Source organism: Candoia aspera, chromosome 8 (assembly GCF_035149785.1).
Source record: "Candoia aspera isolate rCanAsp1 chromosome 8, rCanAsp1.hap2, whole genome shotgun sequence".
Lineage (NCBI taxonomy): Eukaryota > Metazoa > Chordata > Lepidosauria > Squamata > Boidae > Candoia > Candoia aspera.
In genome coordinates, this window is record NC_086160.1 from 78,667,060 (window position 1) to 78,682,171 (window position 15,112).

At 50.1% G+C, this 15,112-nt stretch overlaps 1 protein-coding gene across 1 annotated transcript in view; it reads right to left on the reverse strand.

The window, feature by feature from the left end:
• LOC134502423 (maestro heat-like repeat family member 5) overlaps positions 1–15,112 on the reverse strand; it is a 94,525-nt gene that overhangs the window by 25,198 nt on the left and 54,215 nt on the right. The window contains exons 17-18 of the mRNA XM_063310763.1: positions 13,060–13,195; positions 7,800–7,915 (exon numbers count right to left, since the gene is read on the reverse strand). Of these exons, the coding sequence (XP_063166833.1) occupies positions 7,800–7,915; positions 13,060–13,195 (252 nt within the window). The remainder of the gene's footprint in view (positions 1–7,799; positions 7,916–13,059; positions 13,196–15,112) is intronic.

The following is a 15,112-nucleotide window of genomic DNA, read 5'->3' on the forward strand; positions in this document are numbered from 1 at the left end:
GAGTTGACAACTCTAATTTAGGATGGGATTCACTTTTCCACCCCAAACTGGTGTGCAGGTTCGGGGTACTCCTGGACTCTCAGCTCCTGCTTGAGGAGGTGGTCATCTGTGGTCAAGATTTGTCTGGTGCACCAGTTGTGACCTTTCCTGGACAGGGTCACCCTCCTCTCAGTCACTGGTGCCTTAATTTTTGGAGTATTATAGTTCACTGGATATGTATCACCCAATAGGGTAGATGTCATGATCACCGTTGCAATGCTTGTGACATCGCAACGGCTCGCATGACAATACAAGGAAATGGGTCCCTGACGGATTAGGCAAAGGCAACTAAGAAACACAAAGAACCAGCAACAGGTGCGAAGAAATTAAGTAACGACCGGGACCAGCAGACCGGGAAACAAAAGTTACAAAGTAGCCAACGGGTAATTGACTAACAACAGGAGAGGCACGCCTGGGCTTTCGAAGAATTAAGAGCCTGATTGCCCGGCAATGGATCGTTACCGCACAGGAAGGCGATCGAGGCGATGCCCGGGGCACAAGGGGGATGCATGACCTCTCACCCAGCAGGGACGAAACCGTTGGGACTCGTGGGATGCACCTGGGATGATGTGGGGTGGAGCGCTGACCGGTGCGGGCTATTTAAATCCCGCTCCGGCGCGCTCCCCTCACTCTCAGCTTTCTAAAGGCATGCATTCTATTCCCAAATAAAACCTGAACCTAAGCCTACCCTAGCGTCTGTGCTTTCATTTGGGTCTCAGGCAGAGCCTGACAAAAAGCTGAGAGTCACAAAAAACGAACCTCACCAGTCTCCACCGGGAAAAATTTTTTTCTGCGGGAGAAAACCTTAGGCGATGATGGAACCGGGGATGGCCATGGAGTCGGTGCTTCACACCGGAGGCACGAAGGACGCAATGCAAGAGGGGGAGACGACCCAACAACTACTGGAGTCGGCGCACCCGAGATGGGACACGGGCTCCCTCCCTGCCCACACCGCACCCCAGTTCCAGACCTGGAGCTCCAGCCCGGAGTGGAGAGCCCCGATGGAAGAGGAAGTCAGGGGCCAACAACTCTTCATGTGGGATGGCGTAGCGGGACCCCGGCCAGGGACATCCTACACCACCTGGAGACTCCACTACCCCCAAACGCCCGAGCGGGGAGTCGCAGGACTGCCGATCGGGCAGCAACCGGCAGCACTGAGGACGGACGACCCTGTCACCCCCGACAGGATCAGAGTCCTGGAGGCCAAGGTACGAGCCCTGGAACACATGCTCCAGTCCATGGCATTGGCGATGAGAGAGCTCACAAGGACTGCAGCGGCACAGGGGGCAGGGGGGATCGTGGCACCCTACCCACCCCATCGACAACCCCAAGAGGAAAGGGACAAGCACGGGACTCCTTCTCAGGACCTCGTGGTCCCATTCCGGTGGGGGCCATCCCTGGCCACCCACAGGTGGGGGTCTCACAAATTGGGGGGTTCGCCAAGGACTTCCCCATGAAATTTGACGGAGACCCCACGAACCTGTCTTTCTTCATAACGAACGCCACGAACTACATGTCACAATATGGACATTACTTCACAACGGAAGGGGCCAAAATCTCGGCAGTAGCCACGAAACTCAAAGGCAGGGCTGCGGACTGGTACGTCCAGATGTCAGAGTCCGGAGCCCCAGCCCTGGCTACTTTCCATACCTTCCTGGCTGCTCTCAGGCGGTACTTTGAAGACCCTCTGGCAAAGGAAAGGGCCAAGAGCACCCTTAAAGGACTGCGCCAAGGACAAAAAGCGGTGGCGGACTACGCCCTTGAATTCAAGGTCCTAGCGGGTAAAATCCCGGAATGGTCTGAGGCCACCTTGATCGACATGTTCAAGGATGGCCTCAACCGTGAGGTGTTGCAATGGGCACTATACAGGGACGATCCAGAATCCCTGCATGAGTGGATCTGCCTTGCCGGGAAGGCTGAGCATGCCCAGCACACCTTCATGCTAGCCACCAAGAAAGACAGAACCCCTCCCGACGGAAAAGGACCAGTCCCACAGTCGGGCTTGATGTGGGACGCAGAGCGACAATGGCGGTTTGCCCGCGGGCAATGCGTCAGGTGTGGGAAGACGGGGCACCAGGCAGCTGAATGCCTCAAAACCAGAACGATGGATCGCCCGCCCAGACCAATGCAGAAGCCACCGCACAAGCCACCCAACCCTCCCAGACAGCTGACAGGAGTGCTAGCGACCCTGGACGATGAAGAGGAAGCCTACCTCGCAGGGGACATCTTGGATGACCAGGAGCAGCCAGCAGGAAATGCCTTCCACCTGCCCTAAGCAGCGCCGCCGGGCAGGTGGCAAAGAACGGGCGCGACAACCCCAGGGTGAGTGAAGATTGTCCCATCCTGACAGGGAAAATCGAACTGACTTACGGCTCCAAAGCCATCACGGTTGGAGCTCTAGTGGACTCTGGGTGCTCCAGAAACCTGATCCACCCAGACATTGTCGCCGCACTACAACTGCCCTGCTCCCCCCTCCCAAAACCATTGATATTTCAGCAACTCGATGGCTCCACAGCGGGGGGGCAGGGGGGACCGGCCACCCAGGGTACAAGAAAGGTCACCCTGAAAATGGGCACCCACAGGGAGACCATAGCCTTCGTGGTCACCCCCGTGGGCAAGCCCATAGTGGTGCTGGGGATCCCCTGGCTAACATGCCACAACCCCTGCATTAATTGGAGGACCCGTTCCATAACATTCGAGGACGGGGTCTACCAAGCACCAATGAAAGAGAAATCCTCCGATTTGACAGTGGGGAGGGCTGAGATCGTTGACCAACTAGCCCACCCCCCCAGAAGGACTGCCGGAGCAATACTCGGATTTCGCTGACGTCTTTGGGGAAGAGGAGGTGGACCAATTACCCCCCCATCGCAAGACGGACTGTGCAATCGAACTGCTCCCAGACGTTCCATTACCCAAGCCCAAAATCTACCCCATGATCCAGAGGGAATTGGCAGCGCTGCAAGAATTTTTAGACAAGAACCTCACTAGGGGCTTCATTGAACTGGCAAACTCGCCAGTTGGAGCGCCCGTCCTATTCCGGGAGAAGGACGGCACCCTGAGACTATGCACAGATTACTGCGGATTAAATTCCGCCTCCCTATCAAACAAATACCCCCTCCCCCTTGTAAAAGACATGCTGGCACACTTGTCAAAGGGAAGGGTGTTTTCCAAACTCGACCTCCGTGAGGCGTACTACAGAATTCACATCAGGGAGGGGGACGAGTGGAAAATGGCATTCAACTGTCCCTTGGGCTCCTTCCAGTACAAGGTACTGCCTTTTGGTCTCACGGGGGCCCCGGGGGGCTTCATGCAACTCATCAACGAGGTGCTGCATGACCATCTATTCAAAGGAGTCCTAGTTTACCTAGACGATGTCCTAATCTACACAAGGAATCAAAGGGAACACGAGAGATTAGTGAGGCAAGTTCTCACTAAGCTCCGGAAAGCCAAACTCTACGCTAAGCTCTCCAAGTGCGAATTCCACAAGTCGCGCTTGGACTATTTAGGGTACAGAATCTCAGCCAAGGGCATAGAGATGGACCCTGCGAAGGTTCAGGCGGTTTTGAGCTGGGAGTGCCCACGCACCCGGCACCAACTTCAAAGCTTCCTTGGGCTCGCAAACTTCTATAGGTCCTTCGCGAGGGGGTTCACAGAAATTGCCCTGCCCTTGACTGATTTACTAAAGACCAAAGGCGTCGGGGAGACACACAAGGTCAAAAACCCAGGGGCCATGCTTAATTGGACTCCCGACTGTCAAACTGCTTTTGACAGGCTGAAAGCGCTGTTCACAGCAGAGCCAATTCTGTCCCACCCTGACCCTGAACGGCCTTTTGTTGTACAGGCTGACGCCTCTGACTTCTCAATTGGGGCTATCCTACTGCAAAAGGATTCTGCTGGAATCCTGAAGCCATGCGCCTATCTCTCTAGGAAATTTTCAGAGACAGAGAGGCGCTGGCACGTGTGGGACAAGGAAGCCTTTGCGGTCAAAGCAGCACTGGAGGCTTGGTGTCACCTTTTGGAAGGGGCGACTTGCCCTTTTGAGGTCTGGACAGACCACCGCAACCTCGAGGCGCTCCGTATGCCCCGGCGCCTCAGTCCCAAGCAGATACGCTGGGCTCAGTTTTTCAGCCAGTTCAAATTCCAGCTGAAGTTCATCCCAGGGAAAAAGAATTTCCTGGCAGACGCACTCTCCTGACTACCTCAGGACACAGAGCCTATCTCCGACGTCATAGGGACTGTGCTTTCTGACTCCCAATTGGGTCTGGCAGCTGTCACCTGGGGACGCGCTCGGGGACAGCCTTTCCCCCCCTTGCAAACAACTCCGGCGCAGCCCGCACCAAGGCGCAGGCAACCACAGATGCCACATGGGTTACAGGCAGATTTTATAACAGCACTAAAATCTGACCCCTGGCTCCTTGCCAACCCTAACAAGGTGACTAGGGAACAGGACCTCGCCTGGGTGGAGGGAAGGTTATATGTCCCTGACTCACAAAGACCGACAATCCTCAGCAGGTCGCATGACAGCAAACAGGCTGGTCACTTCGGGTTCCTAAAAACCCTACACCTAACCTGACGCCAATTTTGGTGGCCCTCGCTGAGGAAGGACATCAAAACATATGTCGCGTCCTGCCCTGTGTGTGCAATGGCCAAGCGACCAGCCGGTAAACCCCAGGGGCTGCTGCAGCCAGTGGCTGAGCCTTCCTGCCCTTGGGATGAAATCTCAATGGATTTCATCATAGATTTACCACCGAGCCAAAAGAAAATGGTCATTTGGGTAGTCAAAGACTACTTCTCTAAACAAGCCCATTTCATCCCCTGCGCCTTGATCCCATCAGCACAACAGCTGGCAAAACTTCCTGGTATACGTGTACTGCCTCCATGGCTGCCCCTCCCGCTTGGTGACCGATAGGGGCACACAATTTACCTCGAGGTTCTGGCGGGATTTTTTGAAACTAATAGGTACCCAGCAAGCCCTGTCAACCTCCTGGCACCCCCAGACGGACGGATCTACAGAGATCCTTAATGCCACATTGGAACAATTCCTCTGCTCCTATATTAACTACCACCAGGATGACTGGGTGGACATACTCCCGTTTGCAGAGGTCGCATACAATAACGCGATACATCAAAGCATGGGACAAACCCCCTTTGGGGTAGTGTCGGGTCGGGAGTTTGTCCCCATCCCTGAGCTACCTCAGCCTCCATCCCCAGCAGTGGCCGCCTGTGATTGGGGTGTGAAACTCGCAGATTCCTGGCCGGTCATCAAAGACGCGCTTAAAGAGGCACAAACCGTATACAAATTGCAAGCGGACAAGCACCGGCGCCAACAACCAACTTTTCGGGTAGGGGACCTGGTTTACCCATCCACCAAATTCATCAAATCACTGCAACCGTCCAAGAAACTGCCCCCCAAATTTATTGGGCCATTCCAGGTCACACAAATCGTGAACCCAGTCACGGTGCGCTTGGACCTGCCCCATAATTTAAAGCGGCTGCACCCGGTGTTCCACTGCAGCTTGCTCAAGCCAGCAAGTGACCCCTCCCGGTGGCACCCCACGCACGCCCCCCCCCACCAGTTATGATAGACGGACAACAACACTTTGAGGTCAAGGAGGTACTCGACTCCCACAGGCTGCGGGGCTCCCTCCAATACCTGGTCAAATGGAAACACTTCCCACACCCTGAGTGGGTCGCTGCCCGCGACATCCAGGCTCCCGACCTAATCCGCAACTTCCATACCGCCTATCCCTCCAAACCCTCGGCTTGATTATCTCAAGGGGGGCAGTATGTCATGATCACTGTTGTGATGCTTGTGACATCACAACGGCTCGCATGACAACACAAGGAAATGGGTCCCTGACAGATTAGGCAAAGGCAACTAAGAACACAAAGAACCAGCAACAGGTGCGAAGAAACTAAGTAACGACCGGGACCGGCAGACCGGGAAACAAAAGATACAAAGTAGCCAACGGGTAATTGACTAATAACAGGAGAGGCGTGCCTGGGCTTTTGAAGAATTAAGAGCCTGATCGCCCGGCAATGGATTGTTACCGCACAGGAAGGCGATCGAGGCGATGCCCGGGGCACAAGGGGGATGCACGACCTCTCACCCAGCAGGGACGAAACCGTTGGGACTCGTGGGATGCACCTGGGATGATGTGGGGTGGAGCGCTGACCGGCGGGGGCTATTTAAATCCCGCTCCGGCATGCTCCCCTCACTCTCAGCTTTCTAAAGGCATGCATTCTATTCCCAAATAAAACCTGAACCTAAGCCTACCCTAGTGTCTGTGTTTTCATTTGGGTCTCAGGCAGAGCCTGACAGTAGATCAGTCTAAGAAACCAATGCTATATCAGTCTGGAACTACATTTGTTAGAACAGGTATAGTAACAGATTCTTGCAAGTCTGAATGGGCTTCCCTCCTCCCTCACTTTATCTTCAAGAGAATTAGGGAGGGGCCTGACTGAGACATTTTCTCAAGTTAGAGTCTTGGAATGGATTTAAGTTGCATTTGTCTGATTGTTACCTTGGTGATGGATCTTCCCATGTCCTTCAAGACCATTCTCTATTCCCTCAACAATATGGGGCTGCCCCTAAAAATCATTGGGAAGCGGCAAATGGAACAGAATGCAACTGTGCAGGCAGTTATGGGTGTGCCTTGGCACGCCCATGTGACATCTCTGCTGTGCAAACTGCACTGGTCGTTGATGTGCTTCCAGGTGCAATTCAAGGTGTTGGCTGTGACATAGGGCTGGGTACTTGAGGGACTGCATTTCTCCCATTGTTTCTGCCCCCTGTAAGGTCCAGCAGAGTGGGCACACTCCGGCCCCACCCTTGGAACAAAGTCACTTTCTCAGGCCAAGGAAGCGTTCTTCTCTGTTGCAGCACCTGCTCTCTGGAATGGGGCCCCTCCGAAGGTTTGTGTTGCCCTGGTCCCTCGAGTGAGCTTTGAAGACCTGGCTCTTTTCCTAGTTCCTGGGATAAGGAGCATCTTGTAGTGTCTTTTTATGATCAGACCTGGTTCTTTTTGGTTTTGGTCATTTGTACCTGGTCCTGCTATCTTTTGCACTGCACATGTTTACTGTAAGCCATCCAGAGTCAATAGAGTGGGGTGGCCCTATAAGTTTGGTCAAACAAACAAGCAAACAACTAACTAACTAACTATGAAGATGGGTTACGAACACCTAATGTGACAGTTGTGACAACTCTGTAACCAAACAACTCTGAGAAGCTTCAGCATAGGAAATTGTATTGCGATACACCTATGAAAGAAAGAAAAGGCTGTTTCTCATTTTGGTAAACCCTTGAGAAGGTTTCCTCCAATTCTTCCTTGCCTGCTTCTGCTCACTTTTTAAAAGAAGCAGGGGATTTTTAAATCCCCTGGAAGAACATGAAAGGAGGAAACTGGCTCTAGGGAAATGGGAGCTCGCCGTGTGTAAGAAGAAGGTTATTGGGACACACGAGGGGTCTTCTGATGCAGGCATTCTGTTCTGAGGATTCCCAGGCTAAACCATCTTTAGTTAACAGGTCCCTCTTCTGCCCCAGTGTTGACTGGGTTAGCAGGTGCCCATGCCATACTCCTCCCTAGCACCGCCCCTGCGAAATACGTTGGGTGGCAAAGGCTTGCCCACTTGCACACTTGCCCAGGGGAATTCATGACTCTGGAAATACACATCTCCTGATGGAGTTTATCTGTCTGGAGTGGAACATGCCATTTGGCCTAAAGGGAGCACTTTACACCCCTTGAAGCCAGCCACAGTACCATTGCTATATGCCAACTGCTGCCCAGTGCTAAGAAAGCAGAGTAGTCCTCTCCCTGGAATTTCACTCTCCGCTTCATCAACCACTTCCGCTTCTTTTGCTTGCTTGTCTTCAGGCCTAAAGCAGAAGAGAACAGTGGTTGTTGTTTTTGTTTTTGTTGTTATTGGTTCAGTGGCAGAAGAGAGTGCTACGCATCAGCATTTAGCAGGAGAGAAATCAGGCAGGATAGCGATTCCATCCGGATGGGAACAACTAAGAAGAAAGAGGCTAGTGCAGAGTCTTGTGGGCACGTGGGATTGTAAAGCAGCGAAGGGTGTGTGGGGGGAAACTTGGCCTGGGCAAAAAATCTGGAGCAGCGGCAGGAAAGGAAGACTGAGGGAAGTGAACAGAGAAGGCATGAGTGACAGGCAGTGGAGGATGTGGAAGGAGAGAACGGCTGTTCTCCCCTGAGGCAGAAAATGAGGGGGAAATGGAGGAAGAGAACGTTACCCAGGTGGGAGGCAGAGAGGAAGAAGCCTGTAAGTAGGATTTTCCCACACCACCAAGAAAATATTGTACAAGGGGAAACAGATAGGATACACATGAGGACATAAACAGAACGGATGACTAATCTTTTCAAGGCTGAAGACTATTTCTGTTCTTAGGATGGGAGGGATGCATACCTGCAGCCATTCAGGGGCATAACATACCCAGGGATCTCATACAAACACACACAAACACACACGCACATCCCTTAAGCACATCACTGGCAGAGAAAAGGGAAACAGTAAAATGCGTATAGACACCCCTTTTCTTTGCCACCTGCTATGGCAGCACGCTCTTCCCAGCCTTCCCGGTGCTCTGTTTCAGTGGGATCATACGGCTGGAAGGTCAGGCCCTACCCCATGCTTAGGGTGGGGATCAGGCTAAAGATCCCTGAAGTTCATTGTCCAACCGCTACTTGACCACATGGATCCCACAGCCTCACTGGGTAATAGGTTCCCCTGTCAAAGTTCTATTGCTCCTTGGACAGTTTTCCTATCAACTGACTGCAATCTGCCCTCCTGTGATTTGAATCCATTTTTTTCATCTCCTGCCCCAGAAGGGTGGAAAGTAGATGTTGATTTTCTTCTTTATAACAGCCTTGCAGGCTTCTCAAGGCTCATTATACTTGCAGCCTCTTGGGGAAGAGTGGGGGAGATTATTTTTTTTTGCTGGTGGTTGTGACATGGCTGCAAGATTCTTCTTAGGTAAACTGATTCGCAGTGGCTTCCCAGCTGGATGTCACTTGGGTGGAGCCTAAGAAGGCGACTGTGGCAACATCTGGCAACATCATCCAGAAATCACTTGAGCTTGTGGAGTCTGAAGAAATGGATAAAAGTTCTGCAACTTGAGCCCAGACTTCCTTGGGCTTGATCCAGGTGCCACCGGGCTCCTTCAGGCACTATGGTTGTCAGTGTAATGTAGGTTGCGAACCGGACGCAATACTTTATGTGCAGTCTGACCAAGCCCCCCAAGTCCTGCTGGGTGTGTTGCCTTGTGGTGAGAGTGGGCGTGTTCCTGGAAGGCATGAGCAAAGAATGCTGGGAGTGTCTGTCCAGAGTATATACTGTATTCCCAGCAGGGTCACCCAAGGAGTGAACGTCATCCCAGCTGCCCAGCTGAAGCCAGCAGGCACCTATAACACTGTTGACCAGCACAGGGTTAGGATGAAAAGTCTTCCCCGGGCCCTCTTTGATAAGCTGAGGTGTAGCCACTTGCTGCTCTAATAGTTACATTTTTTCTTCTGGTCCTGTTGCAAACTTCCAGTTGCTGCAACTGTATGACAGGTTGCTTGTGGGTAGGAACACAAACATTCCACAAGCACTGCTGGTCACGAGTGCAGAATCGTGCCCTTTTCTCAGGACTGTTTTATTAAACCCTCCAATAGAAAAACAGCTATTTCTTTTTGATCTTTCTCAAGCTTTCAGGCTAGTTGAGAACACACTGTCCAGTCAATGGACAAATGGTCCTTGTTTAGCAACCACTCATTCAGCAACTGTTTGAACTTATGACAGTGCTGAACAAGTGGTAGTTATGATGGGTCCTCATACTTAGGCTGTTGCAGCGTCCCCACGGTCATGTGATCATGATTTGTGACCTTCCCTGCTGGCTTTTGACAAACAAAGTCAATAGAAAAGCCAGCAGGAAGTTTGCATAATTGTGCCCTGTAAAGAGTATCGAGGATGGCCTTGACAGAGAGAGGGAACATGCATTACCAAGATAAACGTGGCTTAATATGAAGATAGAGATCTACAAAAATGCCTAAGACAGCTCCCCCCAATTCACATGAAGATAAAAGAGGGAGGGGGGAAGCACATTCAGACTTGCAAGATTCTGTTACTAGAGCCATTCTGATAAAAGTAGATTTTGGCCTACACAGTGTCTGTTTCTTGATTTGTAGGGCCAACATGCCCTCTCACATGTTTTTGCCTCTCCTTGCCCCTGGAGTAGAATTTGGGGGGGATTTTTAGAGAAGCCCCAGTGCCACATATTAAGCGACCTTTAGAGTAGAACCAGTAAGAGGACAGGCCATTTGGAGGCTGGGAAGAGCAACTGGGAGCCCGGGATTCCTGGCTTTGGTTACAATAAGAAGGTGCCAACAAGTTTGAACTGCCAGAATGCCAGTCAGCCATTGGGAGTCCATCGAAAAGGCCAAGAATCGTGGCTAGCACTGGGAACCACAGTTTTCTAGAGAGTGGTGAGGGAAATTAACCAATCTGAGATGCACCATAAAGGCATATGGTTTAAGTAAAGGCTTCTGTTGTGCAGGAAAAGACAATCTCATTTATCTTGTCCTTCATTATATTATAAAAATAAGTATTATCCAAACCAATCGATAGGGGTAACGATGTCAAAGTATAATGACGATAACTAATCCTATTGTGGGTTATATACGGTAATAAGAATATAGCGAATCAAGGGGAGGAATTCATTTGCAACCTCCTCTAAGAGCGTCTACAACCCACACATCTCTGGGCTTTGCCCTTGGGCATCCAGTGCCAAGATAGTTGAATAAAATCCCTCTGCTTCAATATAATGGTGTCCTGGTCTCTGGTTAAATGGAAGCCTTGCGGGGGCGGGGGGAGTTCAACTATACATCCCACCTCCATTATCCGTGAACTGCATCTGCATCATTAACGTCTCAGTGCTGAGGCCTGATTTCAGGATGAGGGAGTCAGGGAAAGAGACAGGCTCGCCTCTTTTGAGACTTGGCAGACTTACTGGCCTAATGCTATAAGCCTTTGGGAATCATTGGGAGGGCCTGTCTTCCCCAAGGACCATTGGCAGCAGGGATCGTGGTCTGTGAGCACTTTCTGCTGTTTTTCTCCACCTGGCAGCCAAAGCTGCCAACTGGCCGTTTAGAGAGGAAAGGCAGGGATAGCAAGTCTGTGGGCTCTTGGTGGGAAGAGCTGCGTGTTTCTGAATTGTATTGCCTTTTATCCTTTCTGGTATGGTAAGCTGCCCGGAGTCATCTGGAGTTGGGCAGCACTTATCAAATAAACTCTGCCCAAGCATCAGGATTGTCCCTGTTGTCACAGTGGTGCTGTCAGCCACAATCTGACTTAGTCCTGAGTGTGCAGAGGTTTGGGCATGACCAAGTGACTAAGAGGAACTGGGCGGATCTGAAACCCTGAGCAGGTCATCAGCCCTGGTGCCAGCGATGCCTCCTCCAGACCAGAGGAGGCCCTGAAGGATCAGGAAAGGCTCCTGGAGGTTGAGAGCAACAGTATGCAAGTATACGGTCAGTTAAAGCATCCATGGTCAGCATGACTGAAATAGGAAGTAATAAACAATATACTGTAGAGTGACAGAAATGATGATAATGATAAGAAAATAAATGACATAAGCAAAATAAATGACAAAAATGAAACCCATCAGATGGGGGCAAAATGTACTTCCTGCAAGAGGCCATTCCAGAAGGCACCTGATGGCAGAAAGACAATGGTTTTCATGCATCGAGTTTTTCTTAAAAGGTGGTCATAACTACTTTGGGATGGAGCAGCCCAGAAATCTTAGTAAACAAAGAAATACATAAAGTTCTGTGGAGAATTAAGAGGATGTTAATTTTTGTTTAGAAGAGCAGAGATGTTGAGACCAAAAAGGGGGAAGAGTGTGGACATACTGGATAAAGAAACAGCAAAGGTGTCCCCTGCAGGAAGGCTGGGAAAGAACTGAAGGGAAGCAGCTGGCAGAATATCACTGTGCTCTCCTGCCTCCCTGGAGAATGTCGCCAGCATTTGGGTCCTGCTTTCCAAACGGGAAGAGATCCCTCCAACCTTCATCTGAATCTTTTTCATTCCTGCTGCGAATTAGAGAAATAAGAGGTTTTCTTCTTTCTTTACCTCTGAAGTTTTGGCCATGTTAGTGTATAACAGGAAACTTAGAAAAAGGTATTTTAACGAGCTGCACTGCTGGAGGTTTAGATGGAACTGTGACATGTTAAACCATAAACAAGCTTCTGAAGACTTTGTTGCGCTGCAACATGGCTCAGTTTTCATCTTGCAACATTTGCCTGCGCAAATGATTTAGCGTCCTTCAAGGTTTCTTATACAGCGTGTTTACTTCCCTTTAGTTGGAAAGTGCTCACTGTTTGGGCTTTGAATTTTAAGTATAATTTCCAGCGCTGATGGCATCATTCTGGGTTGCCTGTGGTCCCATCTGGTCTTGTTGTCATGAAGGAACCTTCTATTTTGGTCTTTTGAGGTTGTCTGAAACAATGCTCAAAGGCTGATTCAGATGGCCTTTGGCACATGCCTTCTCTCTTGGGTAGTCACTTTCTCTCAACAGGCCATTTCATAAGCAATTAAAATAGCTGAAAACCATCATAGTCCACTAGTCCATCATAGTAAATGGGGATTAAGCTACAATATTATGGGTAACCTCCTGTTTGGTGAATGTGCAGGTGGCAGGCATTCACAGGCCTGCCATTCAGACATGCTCAATCCACATCTTCACCAGGGAGAGATTCATTTCCACCCTCTGCCCCAGCTATGGTCTGTTACATCCTAGAAAACAAACATCTCTGAATGAATGAAGGGCCTCTTTTTCTCAAGGTTGTGATGGGCTTCTATGGAATCTCAACAGAAGAGAACGTATGTAGCTCAGGGTTGAACCGTTGGGTTCTTGGTGCTCTCTGAGCTTGGTTGTTTTCTCACAGAGCACCAGGAACCCAAATGTGGAATCTGCCACACATACTATCTGAACAGCAGCAAAGAAGCATATGGGTAAATAGACCTTACCTTTACGGTGCAGTAAGATCTCATAGAGACAGCTGACTCCTTGAACAGCAAAAGAACTAATGCATGGCACTGGGTCATTGCACAAACCAATCAAAAGAGCTGTCAGGTGGGCCAGCTTGCAGAACTCCCGAGAAAGCTAAGGAAATAGTAGTGAAAGGTGGGAATCGTTGACTGAAGGAGTTTGCGGATTTTTTTAGCTAGCTCCTGTGCAAGGCCCATTCTTATCCTTCATTAGGACAGACCCAGAACCTTCCAATGCCATCTTCCACAGCACCCCCTATGGACCAAAATGGAGGTCTCAGGCAGAATCCAGGGCTGCTGGACTGGGAGGACAAAAGTTAAAACTTCCATCAAAGAACACCCACATGCTGGCTTGGAGGGGAAGAATATTACTGCTGCCACTGGAGCCTTCTTGGAATCAGGCAAGGCACTTTGCCTCCTTGATGGCATCACCTGGCAAACTTTCCAGAGCATGCACAGTCTTGTGGCTATGATGGAAGGTCAGCATGATGTCCCAGCCACAAGAATAGTTTGCGACCTGTTCTGCATTGTGCAGGATGCAAAGAGCTCAGTCTACGCACACCCGAAGCAAGACAGGCACCAAGCTTCTGGTGTGGATGCTGCTGCAGCACAACTTTGGGCAGGTCTCCACCCAACTCCATCTCTGGCTGGCTGAAGCACATGGACCGTCACTACCCTTGCTCACATTTTTTTTCCATGCCATCGGCTAACATGGCCATCTTGCGAATTTTTTTTTTCAAATGTAAAAGGGAGAGATAATAAATAGGATGCCTTCACACCTGAGGAAATCTGAACTGGGCTTGCACACAACACCTCTCCCGAAATTCTTCCCCAGATACCTGGCTTGGCAGTCAGGTATGCAGCCAGTCTGCTCCACAGAGGTGCCAATCCTTGTGTTACATAGATAGAAACTATAACCCCCCAGTGCTCCCGTGCCATGCCATAGCTGGCCAAGGCATTAAATAAATGGGGCTCCTCAGAAGTATTTTTCCTCGACTGGGAGGGATGCCCCCATCCAGTAAGATCTATCAGATTGGGTGCTCTTGAGGGCTCTTCAATTAAACAGTGTCATCTACTGGGATTGCAGCTCCTGCTCTCTGGAATGATATCCCTCCAGAGGTCTGGGTGAATGCTCAGGAAGCCACTGAAGACTGGGCTGCGCCCCAGGCCTTGGGGCAGAGGGATAGCTGAAGCCCTGCCAGACGGGCTTTTCTTTGTTCGTGTGTTTGTCTTTTGCCGGCTCGTGATTTTTTCCTCTTGTTTTGTGCTTTTCTTACTTCTTAAATTGTAAGCTGTCCAGAGTCCCTGGGAATCAGGCAGCCTATACATTGTATGTATGTGTGTATGTTTGGTATAAACAAACAAGCAAATTAGTAAATATTTTATGCAGGATAGAGGTGCGCCTTTGGAGCACCTACTCATGCAATTTGAGAAGACTGTCCTGTCTGTGGTATACCAAGCCATGCTTAATTTTGCATAATGGCCTTTGGCCATGAACTCCCCGCAATATGTACCTTTGTGCAGATTGTTTTTATTTATAACCCTGCTTTTGTAATTATTATAAACTGCTCTTTGCAATGTTTGAAATGAACATCTTAATCACAAATGAATAAAATTGAGGTGGCATGAATTTCCTGAAACAGGAAACTCATAAAACTGAAATAGGTTTATCATTTGTTCTTCATTAAGAAACTTCCCAAACTCCATGAAAACCGACAGAACTCTTGGCTCTGAATCCTGCAGTTTCCCATCCAAATATTTACCAGGCCTGATCCAGCTTAGTTTCTGAGCCCAGACAAGACTGGCCAGGTCATTCAGTCTGCTGGGTGGGTGGTGGGTGGGAGGGAAATAGATTTAGACAGTGGTGTCTGGAGAGCTCTGATTCCACACTGGCAGCTGATCTGCCTTCTCTCCCAACACTGGAGCTCCTGCTGCTCCTTTAATAGGTGTCCTGTGCTTCTCAGAGGCAGTGCATGAATAGTCATCACATTTATTTTGTTTATTTATTTACAGGACTTATATGGCTATCTAT